This window comes from Rutilus rutilus (assembly GCF_951802725.1).
Source record: "Rutilus rutilus genome assembly, chromosome: 7".
Classification (NCBI taxonomy): domain Eukaryota; kingdom Metazoa; phylum Chordata; class Actinopteri; order Cypriniformes; family Leuciscidae; genus Rutilus; species Rutilus rutilus.
Genome location: NC_140221.1, coordinates 46,090,786 through 46,110,697, shown reverse-complemented (window position 1 = coordinate 46,110,697; position 19,912 = coordinate 46,090,786). Strand labels below are relative to the sequence as shown.

The window sequence follows — 19,912 nt, the reverse complement described above, 5'->3', positions numbered from 1 at the left end:
TAACCGCCAGTTATAGAAAATCAAGGAAAATGTCACTAAACGTTGAGGACGGTTTTTTTTCCAATTTTTTTTTTTTTTCTATCTTTGGTCCTTTGTGTTGGTTGTATTGTTCATACGCTCTCTTTTCCACAGAGAATCAATTAAAACTGCCTTTTTTTTAAACAGAGCTAAATCCCTTCAGAAATCAAGGGATATGCCAGTATATGTTCAATATTTTGTGTAAAAAAAAAAAAAAAAAGAAAGAAAGACAAAACAGTTATAAGATAAAGTGTTGTATTTTATATATAATAGAACATTTCAATGGTATGTCACTAATATATTTATTTACTAATATATTTATCCATTTTTGTCCAGGTCTGAGAAAATGTTTAAAATGTTATTTTCTCACTTTTGGAATGATATTCTTTATGAAACGTACAGCTGCCATTATAGATGTATAAACCTGGCATCATTCCGATTATATACAAATAAATTATTTTGAAATAAAAATACAGAGAATGTGGTGTTTGTTTTATTTATTTATGTATTATTTATTTGTGATCAATAACATTAAGGTCCTTGGTTATTTTATTGTTAATATTGGGCTGTTGGAAATTGTGCCAAACCAACACGCTTATACACTGTCGACAGATGAGCTCATTAATATCACACTGTTATGATAGTTTGATTATAAAGTATATCTGAGACTATAGACTATATAGATCTGACTCTGTGAGACTGTAGTTTGAATGAATCTCTTTTCTTCGCACGACACATTGACATTACAGTCCAGAACGGCTCTTTCAGCATTATCCTGAACATTGTATAAGCATTAAGCCCCATTTCCACTGCATGGTTCAAGTGACCCATTTCCGATTTTTTCCTCTCATGTGGCACAGATGGGATATGACCGGCAAACGTGTAAGCAGGAAAAAAGCACATGGATTCCGATATTCTCAGATCCGTTTCAGGCCTCACTCATGATATCTGATATGAATCGGATACATGCAATTTTTTTTTTTTTTTTTTTTTAACAGGGACAATGTAAAATATACATTAACCTTAAAAAGGAGAGATGCATTATACCAGGTTGTAGCACTTGTGCCACATGGCCTTCTGCCATGTAAGCAGACAAAACACTGGATAATCATTTTGTCTGCATCTGCATCCATTGCATATGTTTTAATTCCTTTTCCGGGTCAGAACGTCTACATTGGGTTGTTTCGGCAGTGTATAAGTGTAAATGCAAATATCGGATACGGGTCACTTTTAAAAGATGATGTAAGCGTGTCGTCAAAAAAAACGGATATAGTCAGCAAATCGGAACTGGGCATCAAGACCTGCAGTGTAAATGCAGCCTAAGTTTCATGTGTCATTGAACAGAAGAGATGCTCTCGGGAGTGTGTGTAAAACACACATCCTGCGACATATCAGTCGACATGCTTTTATGTCTAGGTCTAATTTTTAAGTAAGCCCCTTTACATTTTTGTATATTTTATTTTAATTCTAATGTTCATTTTATTTCAAGCAATGAATTTGTTTTATGGTTTTGTTTTTCATTTTAGATTGTTAACTATAACAACCCTCACATGTCTTAGAAAAAAATTATTAACCCATTTGACTTGTGTCGTGGACGTAGCTGATAAACGATTAAGAAACCGATACAGATACATGATACGTTACATTCTTTATTGTTGCCCTGCACGTTCAGTGTTAACTGATGGTCTCGGGTTATTCTTTCACTCCAGCACAAGGGTTTGTGAGTATGTTTCTGCAGATGTGTTTGTGTGTCAGTGAAACTCCTTCGGGATGCCCTGGCTCTCCGGTGTGAGAACCGTGAGGTTTCCTCTGGCGTCCTGGTCCTTCTCAATGGCCTCGAACAGAGATTTGAAGTTTCCAGCTCCAAAACCCTGGCGGATGAGAAGACGGAGAATCACAGGTTTAACGCATGCGTTCTTATGATGGGAAAAATCAATGAGAATTGGACTCAGACGAAATATGTAATCAGCCGTTGAATTAAACAAAGTTCTGAAGTAGAAAAACTGAAACGGTATGTTCTTGTAAAACTTTGAAAACGAATTTTTTTTAGGAATGCACGATATGTATCGGCCGATACATGTTCATTTTTAAAACAATAAAAAATATTTTGGCCGATATATTAAAGCTGATAAATACTGTATTATTTCCTCCAGCTGAGACTCTTCAGATGTTCAACATGAGGGTTTTAAATGGCTTGAAATATGATTGAAATCACTTCAAAAAAGGAAAATACAGTAAAATGCAACACAAGTCTGTCATATAGGCTACATAAAATTCTGAGAAAATCATTATAATTGTGTGCTTTGGACATGGATTTAAATGGTGAGACTTTTGTTTTTGTAATCAGGCTCTCAAAAATTACATAAAATCTTGGATTTAGATTTAGCGGCAAATATATCGGTTATCGGCTTTCAAATATAAAGAATTATCGGTTATCGGTATCGGCCAAAATGTTCATATCGGTGCATCCCTACTTTTTTATAATTTTTTTTATAGTGTATCAACCAACTCATCGCTCTCCTTTACCAACAATCCACAGTGTTTTGATCCTAATTGTGGGTGTCATTGGGTTCATTTTCTTGCTCTGTTTGAACTTTTTAAGCACCACAAAAGACCCTTTAGTGTGGTTTAGATAGAAATGTCTTATCTTTAGGCATTTCCTTCACTTCACAAGCTTTAAAAATGCCCCTAATAAAACTATGGGCCTGCTCAAACAGGTTGTCAGAGCTCAGACTCAAATTCAATACTGTACCTGTGTTTACTGTACCTAAACACATTTCTTCTCATTCAGTATATTTAATCTAAAGACACACGATCAACTGCACTGCGCATGTCACAACTTTCCCGAACATTCACGTTCACTGTTCCCATAAACACTTCCTTCATCTCCTATATGGTATTCGTATGTTGTGGATATTTGCAATATTTATTTGTATGTTGTTTGTTGTGGTTTATTGTTGCATCTGTGGGGTTTTACGTGAACACGAGTGCGAGCAATAAGTGCTGCTGCAGTTTCACTTCACGGCCACCGGTGTCGCTAATAACAAGATTTGGTTACACTTAATTTTAAGGTGTCATTGTTACAGTGTAATTATATATTTAAATACTCTGTAATATTATTTAACAACATGTACTTACTATAAGGTTAGGGTAGGATTAGGGTTTGGTTGAGGGTTAGTTGCATGTAATTATGTATAATTTACTGTTATTACTATGGTAAGTACATGTAGCATATGTAACAAGGAAACTGTAAAATAAAGTGTTACTCAAGATTTTCTCAATTCTACATACAGCACAGTAAATTTAGGCTCTTATTCGCATATAAACATTGATCAGTGAACCAATGAGGATCAATTGTTCTATTTATATGTGAATAAAAGCCTAAATTAAATCTGTAAGTCTTCAAATTCTGTCTCTTCAGAAGACTTGGATTAATCAGCTCCATACATATGGATTTATTTAACAATCTTTTTATAAATGTTTTGAAGCGTCAAATTTACATTGATTTCTTTTCCTAAGATGAACGAAAGTCTTATGGGTTTGGAACGAGTAAATGATGACAGAATTTTCATTTTTGGGTGGACTAGGCTCCATTAAATTCACTTTTAAAAAAGCATCTTCTAAATGAATAGATGTAAATGCATGTTGATGTCAGACTCACAGAGTGGTTGTTCCTCTGGATAACCTCCAGGAAGAGCGTCGGTCTGTCCTGCACGGGTTTGGTGAAGATCTGTAGCAGGTAACCCTTATCGTCAAAGTCTACTAAGATTTTTAACTCCTGCATTGGATGAAAAAACAAAAGTTTTCGATATGTATCTGGAAAAAATAAACAAATGAACAAAACACAGCATCATATCCAAACGGGAATCCTGGTGTCTCTGACCTGCAGTGTTTTAAGGTCCTCCTTCACCTTGATCTTGGCCGTCTTCAGGTTCTGTCGGAGGATGTCATAGTAGTTATCGGGAGCAGACAGGAACTCCATCCCTCGAGCTCGAAGGTTCACAATCTGATTCATAAGGACAGAGGTTCATGTTTTATCTTGTACTTTATAATTGTTCTAATAGGAATGAAGTCATATTGAGAGGAGCCGTACAGCTTGGATGATGTTGGACGTGTTCAGGGCTATGTGCTGCACTCCGGGTCCTCCGTTGTAGTCAATATACTCCTTTACAAACGAAAAAAGAGAATTATAGCAGTAATGTGGACACTTACTATAGATTTCAAATTGTCAAATGTTTCAGTTAATGGTGAAGTGTGTAGCCTACAACAGAATTGCACAACAAATTATTATTGTGGCACTTCACTAGTCTGGAATTATAGCCTGGGAAAACCCAGACAAACTGGGTTTGTCTACTTTGCAAGTAGTCTGGCAAAGAGCCCATTCAAGCCGATTTTTAATCCATCCAAATCGCGGCACCAATCAGAAACGTTGGGGCGGGCTTTAAACGATGACGATCTCTCTGATTGGTTTTAGGTCTATCCAATTGCGCCCAGAGGCATTTGAGCGACGTCCGTTGGTGAAGCGCACCAACTTTTAAATACATTATTATGTTCAAATTGCAAACACATAAGAACAGTCTCCATGAAAGACCCACTGGCAGATGAACGTACTACTACATTTCCCTTTCCCGAAACGGTAGGAAATTAAATTAGGTTTAATAGAGGATTTTAACTGGATTTTAACGGTTTACGTGACAGGACGCACGCGACAAATCCGTCCGATAAAGATGACGAAGTAGTTTGTCCCAAAGCTTGCCTACTTTTTTGCTACACATTCAAAAGTAAATACCCTTTTTTCACAAAAAGAGTACATACTTTTATGGTGTAGTGTAACTTTACACGATGACGATCGCTCTGATTGGTTTTTAGGTCTATCCAATTGCGCCCAGAGGCATTTGAGCGACATCCGTTGGTGACGCCCCTTTGGAAATGAGTTATCAATGAAGCTTTGCCAGACCATAACTCAGTTACTACTGAGAATGGTCTGGTTTTAACCAGGCTAGTGGAATTAGCAAAAGCTTGCGAATTTAACTTATGTATTGAATAAAACATTTGCAAATAAAGCACCGTTTCCATCCAGTGAGCCGAAGAGAGCAAAATCATAATTTCCAGATAAAGTGGCGCTAAATATCATAAAAAAATGTAAGTTGCTGCAGTAGGAGAAGCCACTGTATATAATAGATTACTTACGAAATAATAAGTAATAATAATCACGCTCATGTTATCTTGCTTTCCTACGCCTGCTGTTTGGGAACGGAGCCATGTAAGAGTATTTATACCGAACCACTTTGACGATAGACTTTGCTCAGGCATTTCAGATTCTGTGAAACGAGATCAGTCCGCTGATTGGTCCAGTTATGCCGCCCCATCTCGCAAAGTCACGTGACTTTTGTTGATGCACATCAATGAATTCATCAGTTTATGCACGTTTTAAAACAATTATCTGACTCAATTGAGCGCATACATTTTTAGAATTTATGCGCATCTTGGCGTTTCCATCCTGCATTTTTTAATGCGATATCCCAAAATGCACATGTGGAAACAGCTAAAGATAATCTGATTGTTGGACGCCACACTGTTTACAATCAGATTTCCCCAAATAATGTCTCTATATATGTATTAACATCCAAAAATTATTAAATTAAACTCTAGATGGCGCAAGCTGATCGATCCTTTACATGCAGTCTGCAAGCAAAAACATCACTGCCACATGGCCCGAGCTGATTGGCCTCTGCTGATCCTGCAGCCAATGAGATTGCTTGCTCAACATTTAAATAATCTGGTTCAGTGTTTGCTGTAAGCTGGTCCTGCAGCGCTATCAGAGTTTCTCTGAACCCCTCCTCCTCCCCAGCTCCACCTGCCTAGATCGGCTACATGATTCATTTACAACAGTAACTTATTTACATTTTTCCGTATATAGTAATATAGTTCAGAATTGTATTGTTAGTTTTACAACTAATAATAATAATACTAATAATAGTCTGGTCAAGTTGTGCAGCCCTATATATAAATACTTAAAAAAAATACAATAAAGATGAAACATTTTATGTTTACCTGCATGTCATTTGAATATTAAACAAAATCAGAGAACCATGAAAATTGTTAAATTATTGTAATTATTAATTAACTTCAAATCTCAGGGGGACTTTAGCTAGATATTAAGGGGTTCGGCTGACAAAAGTGTTTGGCAATCTCTGACGTAATTAATTCAATAAAAACTTGATTTCTAGGGATCTGCTGGAAGAACCTGGATTTGTGATTTCTTTTTCCCGGTTGCTGGTTCATTAATGGGCATCTTGATGGTTTCCTCATAATTGGTAACTACGATGGATCTGAGAGCGCTGTACTCGGTGTGGATCTGTTTATCATCGATGGACCAGAACCTGTGGAACAGCAGACACTTCTGATACCTGCAGAAAAAAGACAGAGAGAACGTGTTTTTTTTTGCCAGTGACATTTCCACGAATTTGTCTTATTGATTTGTTTGTTGGATGTGTGACCCTCACCAGTCTGAGACTGGCACCATTTTATCATCTGGCTGGTTTCCAACAATGTGATCGATGAAGCTCAGATGTCCTGGTGGCCTGTTGCCAGAGAAGGAGAACCACAAGGGTAAAAACGTTTGTGAGAAGTTTCATGTCTTGCTATCACAGTTTCATTCATTTTTGCATTCTGAAATGTGTCATGCATGTTTCCATGGAGTGTGTTTCTGGCCTAATAAACTATATTTGTACGCTCACATTATTTTACAAGATGTTGTACATGTTCTAAATATTTTCTAAGAACATTCTGGGCCCTATCTTGCACCCAGCGCAATTGACTTTGTACACCGTTTGTCATGTATCATGTATCATTCCTATTTTGCACCCGACGCACAGCAGACTTTTCCCTCCACAGACGCACGTCGGTAAATTAGGGAATGAACTTGCTCTCCCGGGGGGGCGGTTCAGCGAAAAGAGGAGGCGTGTTCCGGCGAAAACGTTCCCTGGTGCTATTTTGCAGTTTCAGAAAACAATTCCACCACAGACCAGGAGAAACCTCGTCTAAAGTCAGTGGGTCGTTCAGATGCTATTTTAAGGGCGCATGCTTGGCCATAATGTAGCGTGTGCACAACGCACATACACTTTGCTTCTCTCATCTACACAGAAGCAGCAGTTTTCATTTTTGCAAATCATACATTATTACAAGGAAAAATATTAACACACGAGGGAAATCATTGTGGTGTCCATGAAGATATGAAAAAATAGGCATAAATCTAGCTTACACATTTACCCAAATTATTATATGCCTGTTTAACCGAAGCTAATTTGTGTGTGTTTCTCCATCCCCAATGTCACTTCTCTGTGTTTTACGGCCCTGACGAGAACATCGGTCTCCTCCGCTGTGAACCGCTCCTGGCAAATCCGCCGTTATAATAGTAATCCGCCATGGAACAAGCACACCTGCTCTTAAAGGGAATGTGAGATGACGCTCTGATTGGTTTATTTCACGTTACGCCCAAACCACACCTATGAGTAATGAAGCTACTTCAGACCAACACATTTTAGATTTGTGCCAAGATCCGCCCACAAAGTTACTTGCGTTTCGCGTTTGATACTTGCGTTTCAGATCGTTAAAATATGGCCCTCTATGTGCTAATGTTCCAATTAAAGGGATAGTTTTACACATTTGTTTTTGTGTGTGTGTGTGTGTGTGTGTGTGTGTGTGTGTGTGTGTGTGTGTGTGTGTGTGTGTGTGTGTGTGTGTGTGTGTGTGTGTGTGTGTGTGTGTGTGTGTGTGTGTGTGTGTGTGTGTTTTCATACTATGGAAGTCATGTGGGCCCAGTAATTGTTTGGTTACCAACATTCTTCAAAATGTTCAACAGAACAAAGAAACTCAAAGAGGTTTAGAACATATCAGCAAATTATGACAGAATTTTTATTTTTGAGTGAACTATGCCTAACATTATTTCTGAATGTTCTCTGAATGTGCAAAACGTACATGTTTTTTAAATGTTTTTACTTGGTTATGCAAACGTTAAGGGAACATGCCATTTTTGCAAACATTACGGGAGCGTTACTTTTGAATGATTTCTGAACATTCCCAAACAAGTTTTAAAAGATCTTTTAAAAAATGCAACTAAAACATTCAAGAAAAAAACAACTTTCTATGAATGTTGTATAAATAATGTTTTTGCAATAACGTTTTGAGAACATTATTAACTTTGAATGAACGTTTTCTTAACGTTACTGTAAGAATGTTTGTTCTGAGAACGTTCCCTGTTGTCTGGGTTCACAGTAAAATCACTCACAGTGTTGGTAACAGAGGGTCTCTGAAGAGCGACTCCTTGTATCCTGGCAGAAACAAACCTTTATAGGGTCCCATGTACTCAACAAACGTGTGTGTCGTGTCTCCGTACTGCAAAACACAACATCAGATATATCATACGTGTTCGCCAAGCTCAAGCTTTAAAGGGGTGGTATAATGCCCTTTTCACAAGATGTAGTTTCTGGTGTCCCCAGAGTGTGTGTGTGAAGTTTTAGCTCAAAATACCCCACAGATATTTTTATATAGCATGTTAAAATTGTCACTGTTTTTGTGTCTGTCCCTTTAAATGCAAATGAGCTGCTGCTCCCGTCATAGAGGGCGGAGCTTAAAGAGCTCGCGTGTGTGTTTGTGTGTTAGCAGCTCCAATTTACCTCACACACACACACACACTGAAAATTTCAAAAACTTTTAGCCTTTTATGTTCAAACCGGAGTCAGACAATGATGGAGAGACTCAAGAAGAAGTGACAACATGTAGAAGCAACAGGACATTTCTGAATGGTTAGTTGATGAATTTATGAAGCTGATGTGTAGTTATCTTCTAGTCATTGATTAGCATATTCTGTCATGATAATCTATAAATCGTGTTCAGGGGGCGGGGTTTATGTAAATTCTAGGGTTGGTGATGTCACTAACCCGGGAGGAATGTGGTGTAGTCTCTACCAGCCGTTTGTTGTAGTCCTTAAAAAGCGATTTCTTTAAAAGCAAATATCTCCCTTTGCTCTGAACTTTGAGCGTCGTAACTTTGCAGATGTTGTTTATGCTCAAACAGCAACATTACACACTGACTAAAGTTAGAAAAGTGAAATCATAATCGTCCACCCCTTTAAAGTCAATGTATGTCTGTCTAAACACGTTGTCTTCTCTCAGACGTACAGTTTGAATGACAGTGTATTTGACTTTTCCTCCTGAATCCTGCTCCACCCACGGCTCTCGGACGACCACTGCTCCTCTCTCTTTGGCTTTCTGGGAACGCAAACACACATTTATTCCAAAGTCCCTTCAAGGTAAATCTGTTTACTCCATGCATTTATTTTTTTAGGTGATTATTGTGTTCAGAATGGAATACTAACTTACTGTTAACTGAATATACCGTGCAGAACATACATGCATTTCTCAAAGACACTTTTGTTTTTATCTTATTCCATGCTTTTGAGATTAATTTTTTTACATTATGATATTTATTTCACTTTTAACCCCATTTTAACCCTCAAATTCTCATTATTGTAATGCAAAAACTCCTCCTGTTAACCTTAAAATGTGATTAATTCAGTTGTCATGAAAATAATGCCTAAGTGCAATAGTATATGCATTAAGGATACATGCAACTTGTTTTGAAAATGTTTACTAGCATAATGCATACTCCTGCATTATAAGTGGCGTCCAGTAATCATTTTGGAAATAAATAGTCTTAACTTGTCTTTAACTGATTATGAGTTTATAGCTTTTTCCTGCTTTCTCAATATCACTTTCAATCCCTTTAGACTTTTGTAAAAATCCCTTTAAGTAAAGGCAGTTCCTCAATGACATCATCTAGAAGTGACATCATTTTGGAGGGAAAATAACCGCACAAACATCAGTAAGTATCAGCCATAGTTCTGATGAATTCCCAGTTTTGATTATGTACACTGCAGGAATAGTAAGAGTGATATGAGAATATAGATAAGCACACTACTCTTGTGGTTTTTAAAATCTTTGATGTTGACTGGACACCCTCACTGAATTAATCATGCAGCATTATGAATATTATTATGTCAATAATGTAAGAAACCTTGACTAAAAAGTCACAGTCCTCCACTTGAAACGCGACGTCTTTCACTCCGTCTCCATGTTTCATCAGATGCTCCCCCACTTCTGTGGAGCGAGAGGCTGGTGAGCACTTTCGGTCTGAACTCAAACCAGGGTCATTTTAACACAGAATAAATAGAGTCACAGAATCCTTCATCATATTTTCCCATGTGTGAATATTGTCATATGCTTTCCATGACAGTTAAACCCATTTTAACCCACAAATTCTCATGCATTAAGTTTTTTTTTCATGACCCTTTTCATATATTTTACATGACCTGGAAAGTATTTTTCACACTACCGTGTTTAAAAATAAATGAAATGGTTCATACCCTCATTTCCAGGGTTCAGAGCAGACTCGAAGACGAATATTATCTGTGAAAAGAACAAACACTTTTAACTCTGTGAGTGATTTTGAAACAAATATGCACGCGTTGTGTTTTGAAACCCTCTGATGCTCATAAATATTTTTTTTTACATTTAGATTTTTTTACTTCATCGGAATGGAACGAAACGAAAGGTTTTAGCACTTGTTATGTGAACACAAAACAGGTAAAATGATCCTGGATAAACAAAAGTCACACTTGTGCTCCTCGCCATCCAAAATGAGCGCATTGGAAATTAATTTCATAGTGGAAATGTTTGGTACTGCACCCAAACAAAATTATCCTTTTTTTGACATATTAACTTAAAAAATGGTATTGCTTTTATTTTCGCGCAGTTTTTGAGTAAAACATGTTTTGAAAAATACATATTTCATATAAAAATTGAAAATAGTATTTTTGTGCATTTTTCATAACAATAAACTTAAACCTCTATAACTTTCTTTTTATTACTTTTTTTTTTCTCTGCCAAGTGTCTTGAGACCAAACTGAAGTCTGAACTCCAAAGCATTCAAGATTTATGACTATTAAGATTCAGGTTAAAATTAAATTTTCAAGTCTATGCTAAAAAACTCAATAAATGGATTATAACGACTGCCTAAATACAATTTAGTAGCATAAAATCCCCTAAAGATACAAAATGTTAAATAAAAAACTAACACTTTTATTTTTACAGTGTCCTTGTTACACATGTTACACACTATAAATCATGCATAATCACATGCAAATAACCCTCAACCAAGCCTAATCTTAGTCCTAACCCTATAGTAAGTACATGTAGTTAATTATTATTACTCATTACGGTTACACTTTATTTTAAGAGGTCCTTGTTACAGTGTAATTATATATTTAATATTATGTATGCTCATAATATACATGTACTTATAGGGTTAGGGTAGGGTTTGGTTGGAATAAAAAAATAGGTAACACTTTATTTTACAGTGTCCTTGTTACATGTTACATGTACTTACCGTAGTAATAACAGTAAATTATGTATAATTACATGCAACTAACCCTCAACCAAACCCTAATCCTACCCTAACCCTATAGTAAGTACATGCTGTTGCTTAATATTACTCAGTATTTAAATATATAATCACACTGTAACAATGACACCTTAAAATAAAGTGTAACCAAAAAACATTTTCAGCCTAAAATCCAAAATGTAATTATTTCTAATCATTTTAGGGCATGAAATGAGTGATTGCATGATGTGTGTGTAGATGATGTCCTGTGTTGTGTCATGTGTGTATTGATCCTCGACACACACACACCTTGTCCTGTCTGATGGCGTGAGACACCAGTTCTCTGCTGCCCGTCTCCAGACCTTTATACGCCAGCGGCTCGAAGCCAAACTTATCGCAGTAGAACGCCGCGGCCTAGACCACAAACACACAGGACACATGCACAGTTTAAGGGTATATCTGTGTCTGCACAGTTTTATTTCGACAAGTTGTTTTAATGAGATAATCAAAATAAGCTAAAAATCCTAAAATATCTGTTAGAAAACGACATATAAAATGCATTCAGTCTAAATAAGCAGACAAATGTTCAGTGCGGTTCTAAATACAATTTTGATACTGTCATGTTTAACGGGTTATTTCAATTTGTTAGTGTGATAAAGTATGTTTATGGGCTAAAAAAAAGTCATAAAAGTTTTAAGTCATAAAAAAATTAATTTAAACTGAATCCATAAAAGGATCCCATGACGGAACCCATAAGCTTCTATATAGAACCTTTTCTTCTATGAATGTAACGAAATATTCCATAGGGTACACAATGAGCAGAAACTATTGGTTAATATGTAAACCTATGTCACTGTGGAGATCAGGCCAGATGAACTATTGCATCACTCTTAGATTAAGATCACATTATTGATCACATCTTCAGAGAAGCGTTCGTCATCCGCATTAGGAATATCTAGCCACTTTAAAACAAGTGAAAGCCACTTTATAACAATTAAATTGTGCCAACAAATGGATATTCAGTGCAATAATCTTACAGAAACGCTTTTGTTTAAACCTTGAACTTTGCATCAAAGCATCTGTACTGAGGGATACAAAACTATAATTCCTGAAAATCTTATTTTATTCAGAGAAAGTGCAAAATTATCATGTTTTCATTTCTGTAAATCATCAAAATACAGTCATAACTTATGTATTCAAACAGATTGATGATATTTTAGTAACTGAGAAAAAAAAATATATATATATATATTTTTTTTTTTTTTACTTGAATTAGCTTTTAGTTTTGTATTTTCCAATTTTATTTTCATTTCAGCTAAAGCTTTAGTCATTTTGTTGTTGCTTTGTCATTTTCTTAGTTTTTTTTTTTATGTCTATGGTTTATATATATATATATATATTTTTTTTTAAATACTTTTTTTATACTATTTACGGTTTTACTTGTATAACTATAATAACCCTGAAACAGATCCAGCTCTGTCGGTGAACTGTAAACTCACCTGTTTGGCGTTTCCCACCCAGAACTTCACATGGTGAAACCTTAGAAATTTCCCTCTCTCCGGCTGCAACAGAAAAAATAAAATAAAAATCCATAAAATATAATATATTTACATATAGTTTTGTTGGTCACACTTTAGATTAGGGTCCAATTCTCACTATTAACTACGACTTCTGCCTCAGTAAACTCCTAATTACTGCTTATTAATAGTTAGTAAGGTCGTTGTTAAGTTTTTAGGTATTGTAGGATTAAGGGATGTAGAATATGATCATGCAGAATAAGACATTAATATGTGCTTTATAAGTACTAATAAACACCCAATACCCTGGTAATAAGCAGCTATTAATAGTGAGAATTGGACACTAAACTGAAGTGTTACCGTTTTGTTATAGTTTAAAGTTCATGTTACCTTCTCTCCTTTGTCAGTGTATGAAGTCTAAGGAGAGAACACACATCATTTAACATTTATCAAACAGTTATACATTCATACGAACATTATGAAATAGAACTTTCTCCAGACTGAAAGACATCTTTTGACTTAATATTAAATAATAATAATAATAATAATAATAAAAACATAATTTTTTTTTACTTTATGACAAGACAATATGCATTTTAATAGTTTAATGTCTTTATTGGCATTCTTTCAATTACAGTAAAGATTACTATAGTGGAAAAAGGTTCTTTAGATTTTTTTAACATTCTTCACTCTAAGAAACAAAAATAGTTATTTTAAGATTTGTTCACTGAAATGCTAATGTAACCAATAGCACACATTTGTGCATCACAATTTTATGACCATAAATGAATGTAAATGCAGTGCATTGGACTCACCATGTCGCAGTTATCGGTGGGGTTTGTGGGTCAGAAGAGCTGTTGTGCACACAGATCTGCTGTTTTATGTGTGCCGGTCACTGGACCTCAGGTTCAACACCCCTTCAGTCTCATCCAGCCAAAAGAGCGTCTGCACACACACCCTCTCCGGCCGACACACACATTTTATGTGTTTTATCTGCTATAGCACACATGTATTGTGACACTTTTACTGTAATATCCAGAGTGATGTTCAACTTCCCCTTATAGTGTATAGTACTGAAAATAGCACTTATATATCGTGTATATCGTATATATTACTGAAAATAGCACTTATATATCGTGTATATCGTATATATTACTGAAAATAGCACTTATATATCGTATATAGTACTAAAAATAGCACTTATATATCATATATATTACTGAAAATAGCACTTATATATTGTATATATTACTGAAAATAGCACTTATATATCGTATATAGTACTGAAAATAGCACTTATATATCGTATATAGTACTGAAAATAGCACTTATATATTGTGTATATCGTATATATTACTGAAAATAGCACTTATATAACGTATATAGTACTAAAAATAGCACTTATATATCGTATATATTACTGAAAATAGCACTTATATATCGTATATATTACTGAAAATAGCACTTATATATCGTATATATTACTAAAAATAGCACTTATATATCGTATATAGTACTGAAAATAGCACTTTTATATCGTATATAGTACTAAAAATAGCACTTTTATATCGTATATAGTACTGAAAATATATATCGTATATAGTACTGAAAATAGCACTTATATATCGTATATAGCATATATCGTATATAGTACTAAAAATAGCACTTTTATATCGTATATAGTACTGAAAATAGCACTTACAGTGCTATGCATAAGTTTAGACACCCATGCTAAAGTTGACTAAAAAGAGGAATAAAAAATCATCTTTTGGAAATTGAACTTAATGCCTTAATTAAAAAAATTAGGAAAAATCCAACCTTTAAGGACACCAATTTTCTTTGTGAATGAATAATGTATCGTAAATAAATAAATGTTCTTCCTTAAAATACAGGGTGCATAAGTTTGGACACCCCTATGTTAAATTCCCATAGAGGCAGGCAGATTTTTATTTTTAAGTATTTTTTTTTATTTTTTGTTTAGGATACTATGCATCCTGATAAAGTTCCCTTGGCCTTTGGAATTAAAATAGCCCCACATCATCACATAGCCTTCACCATACCTAGAGATTGGCATGGGGTACTTTCCATAAGATCATCTCTCAATGCAAATCAAACTAGCTATTAGGCTAACTGAAATAAAACCATGCCAATCTCTAGGTATGGTGAAGGCTATGTGATGATGTGGGGCTATTTTAATTCCAAAGGCCAAGGGAACTTTATCAGGATGCATAGTATCCTAAACAAAAAATAAAAAAAAATACTTAAAAATAAAAATCTGCCTGCCTCTATGGGAATTTAACATAGGGGTGTCCAAACTTATGCACCCTGTATTTTAAGGAAGAACATTTATTTATTTACGATGCATTATTCATTCACAAAGAAAATTGGTGTCCTTAAAGGTTGGATTTTTCCTAATTTTTTAAATTAAGGCATTAAGTTCAGTTTCCAAAAGATGATTTTTTATTCCTCTTTTTAGTCAACTTTAGTATGGGTGTCTAAACTTATGCATAGCACTGTATATATCGTATATAGTACTGAAAATATATATCGTATATAGTACTGAAAATAGCACTTATATATCGTATATAGCATATATCGTATATAGTACTAAAAATAGCACTTTTATATCGTATATAGTACTGAAAATAGCACTTTTATATCGTATATAGTACTAAAAATAGCACTTTTATATCGTATATAGTACTGAAAATAGCACTTATATATCGTATATATTACTGAAAATAGCACTTATATATCGTATATAGTACTGAAAATAGCACTTATATATCGTATATACTCAAAATAGCATTTTATATATCATATATATTACTGAAAATAGCACTTATATATCGTATATATTACTGAAAATAGCACTTATATATCGTATATTCTCAAAATAGCATTTTATATATCATATATATTACTGAAAATAGCACTTATATATCGTATATATTACTGAAAATAGCACTTATATATCGTATATACTCAAAATAGCATTTTATATATCATATATATTACTGAAAATAGCACTTATATATCGTATATAGTACTGAAAATAGCACTTATATATCGTATATAGTACTGAAAATAGCACTTATATATCGTATATACTGAAAATAGCATTTTATATATCATATATATTATAATAATAATTCGTTACATTTATATAGCGCTTTTTCTGAGACCTCAAAGCACTTTACATAGATGAGGGAATCTCCTCACCCACCACCAATGTGCAGCATCCACTTGGATGATGCGACGGCAGCCATATTGCGCCAGAACGCCCACCACACACCAGCTTACTGGTGGAGAGGAGACAGTGATGAAGCCAATCAGTATATGGGGATGATTAGGACGCCATGATGGACAGGGGCCAAGGGGCAAATTTTGCCCAGGATGCCGGGGTTACACCCCTACTCTTTTTCGAAGGACATCCTGGGATTTTTAATGACCACAGAGAGTCAGGACCTCGGTTTAACGTCTCATCCGAAGGACGGGAAATATTACTGAAAATAGCACTTATATATCGTATATATTACTGAAAATAGCACTTATATATAGTACTGAAAATAGCACTTATATATAGTACTGAAAATAGCACTTATATATCGTATATACTGAAAATAGCATTTTATATATCATATATATTACTGAAAATAGCATTTTATATATCATATATATTACTGAAAATAGGACTTATATATTGTATATAGTACTGAAAATAGCATTTTATATATCATATAGTACTGAAAATAGTACTTATATATTGTATATATTACTGAAAATAGCATTTTATATATCATATATATTACTGAAAATAGCACTTATATATTGTATATAGTACTGAAAATAGCATTTTATATATCATATAGTACTGAAAATAGTACTTATATATTGTATATATTACTGAAAATAGCATTTTATATATCATGTATATTACTGAAAATAGCACTTATATATTGTATATAGTACTGAAAATAGCATTTTATATATCATATAGTACTGAAAATAGTACTTATACACTCACCTAAAGGATTATTAGGAACACCTGTTCAATTTCTCATAAATGCAATTATCTAATCAACCAATCACATGGCAGTTGCTTCAATGCATTTAGGGCTGTGGTCCTGGTCAAGACAATCTCCTGAACTCCAAACTGAATGTCAGAATGGGAAAGAAAGGTGATTTAAGCAATTTTGAGCGTGGCATGGTTGTTGGTGCCAGACGGACCGGTCTGAGTATTTCACAATCTGCTCAGTTACTGGGATTTTCACGCACAACCCTTTCTAGGGTTTACAAAGAATGGTGTGAAAAGGGAAAAACATCCAGTATGCGGCAGTCCTGTGGGCGAAGATGCCTTGTTGATGCTAGAGGTCAGAGGAGAATGGGGCGACTGATTCAAGCTGATAGAAGAGCAACTTTGACTGAAATAACCACTCGTTACAACCGAGGTATGCAGCAAAGCATTTGTGAAGCCACAACACGCACAACCTTGAGGCGGATGGGCTACAACAGCAGAAGACCCCACCGGGTACCACTCATCTCCACTACAAATAGGAAAAAGAGGCTACAATTTGCACAAGCTCACCAAAATTGGACAGTTGAAGACTGGAAAAATGTTGCCTGGTCTGATGAGTCTCGATTTCTGTTGAGACATTCAGATGGTAGAGTCAGAATTTGGCGTAAACAGAATGAGAACATGGATCCATCATGCCTTGTTACCACTGTGCAGGCTGGTGGTGGTGGTGTAATGGTGTGATGGATGTTTTCTTGGCACACTTTAGGCCCCTTAGTGCCAATCGGGCATCGTTTAAATGCCACGGCCTACCTGAGCATTGTTTCTGACCATGTCCATCCCTTTATGACCACCATGTACCCATCCTCTGATGGCTACTTCCAGCAGGATAATGCACCATGTCACAAAGCTCGAATCATTTCAAATTGGTTTCTTGAACATGACAATGAGTTCACTGTACTAAAATGGCCCCCACAGTCACCAGATCTCAACCCAATAGAGCATCTTTGGGATGTGGTGGAACGGGAGCTTCGTGCCCTCGATGTGCATCCTACAAATCTCCATCAACTGCAAGATGCTATCCTATCAATATGGGCCAACATTTCTAAAGAATGCTTTCAGCACCTTGTTGAATCAATGCCACGTAGAATTAAGGCAGTTCTGAAGGCGAAAGGGGGTCAAACACAGTATTAGTATGGTGTTCCTAATAATCCTTTAGGTGAGTGTATATCGTATATATTACTGAAAATAGCACTTATATATCGTATATACTGAAAATAGCACTTATATATCATATATAGTACTGAAAATAGCACTTATATATCGTATATACTGAAAATAGCACTTATATATCATATATAGTACTGAAAATAGCACTTATATATCTTATATAGTACTGAAAATAGCACTTATATATCGTATATAGTACTGAAAATAGCACTTATATATCTTATATAGTACTGAAAATAGTACTGAAAATAGCACTTATATATCTTATATAGTACTGAAAATAGCACTTATATATCGTATATAGTACTGAAAATATCACTTATATATCGTATATACTGAAAATAGCACTTATATATCATATATAGTACTGAAAATAGCACTTATATATCATATATAGTACTGAAAATAGCACTTATATATCTTATATAGTACTGAAAATAGTACTGAAAATAGCACTTATATATCTTATATAGTACTGAAAATAGCACTTATATATCGTATATAGTACTGAAAATAGCACTTATATATCGTATATACTGAAAATAGCACTTATATATCTTATATAGTACTGAAAATAGCACTTATATATCATATATAGTACTGAAAATAGCACTTATACTGTATATATAGTACTGAAAATAGCACTTTACATATCACATAGTACTGAAAATAACACTTTATCATATATAGTGAAAATAGCACTTATATATCATATATAGTACTGAATTACCATATTCATATACAGTGGAGTTTGCTTCGGTACTTCATATAATACTGTTTTATCACTATGAATCATGATGCATGTCCAAAAACATGTGTCTGCCTTTCTGCAGTGTCATGCAATGCCTTTGTGAGATAATAAGATAATTCCTCCCATAATAATATATTTTTCCTTCACCATGTCCCTTTCAGGGCTCTGTATGACACGGATAGGGCCTATACGAGCGTAGTGGAAAATGTGGGTTAGTAAAATAAACTCCAGAATGATTCACATAATTGAATAAATTGAAAATTATTCTGGGTTTGTCAAAGTACCTTCATTTGTACATTAGAGGGCGACATTGGATCATTACATGGTTCCCTGCAACGAAGCTTCTAGAAATTCTAGACATCTGACATTGACATTTTGACAAAATTGCTAATTTTTGACATTGGTTTTTATCGTTGCCGTTCTGATACGGATCACAGAAGAGATTTACACTGATTCCCTTCCCAGTTTCATTTGGTCATTAAAAAAATCCATTAAAGCATGTTCTTTAGAAATGATCATCTGACTGGATAGTAACAAATAACGTAAAGCAAAGGGCAGATATCACATGAAGAAACCCGAGTTGTTTAGATGGTTGTTTAGACCCATTGTTTAGATGGTTTGGTGACCAAAAGAGGAAGTGTTAATAGGCCTAATGCCAAAAAGAGAGGCGGAATAAGAAAGTGTTTTTATGACCTCGTATCTAAGGACACTGCAACTGCCTTGACCCAGTAAAGCTTACATTTCATCATCATGACCACATGAAAAAAGAGGTGAGAAGTCATATGACTGATAACAACCCAGAAATGCTGAAGCAGTTGTGGGCGGGACTCTGCTGAGCCAATCACCAACCAGCATTCTTTACTACATTAATGACACAAGTTTATGATACACTTGAATGAAATTAGCATTTCTTACACTCTTAGATAGAGATAGATAGAG

The 19,912-nt window shown here is 34.9% G+C and overlaps 1 protein-coding gene across 1 annotated transcript; it reads right to left on the bottom strand.

Annotated features, from left to right (window-relative positions):
• Positions 1-1,649: 1,649 nt before the first annotated feature.
• Positions 1,650-13,959, bottom strand: hpda (4-hydroxyphenylpyruvate dioxygenase a). The gene is made up of 14 exons (XM_084413869.1): positions 13,793-13,959; positions 13,368-13,394; positions 12,960-13,022; positions 11,770-11,874; positions 10,445-10,487; positions 10,096-10,178; positions 9,201-9,290; positions 8,309-8,415; positions 6,525-6,602; positions 6,266-6,428; positions 4,112-4,183; positions 3,902-4,024; positions 3,680-3,796; positions 1,650-1,889 (listed from the first exon to the last, which is right to left on the bottom strand). The coding sequence occupies exons 1-14, from the start codon at positions 13,793-13,795 to the stop codon at positions 1,770-1,772; spliced, it is 1,194 nt and encodes a 397-aa protein (XP_084269995.1). The 5' UTR covers positions 13,796-13,959; the 3' UTR covers positions 1,650-1,769.
• Positions 13,960-19,912: the final 5,953 nt, after the last annotated feature.

Coding starts and splice junctions, on each gene's coding strand:
- hpda (XM_084413869.1), bottom strand. Junction 9,291..10,095: donor ACTGTGACTTTTTAGTCAAG/GTTTCTTACATT, acceptor TTGCGTTCCCAG/AAAGCCAAAGAGAGAGGAGC. Junction 6,429..6,524: donor ATGGTGCCAGTCTCAGACTG/GTGAGGGTCACA, acceptor TTTTTTCTGCAG/GTATCAGAAGTGTCTGCTGT.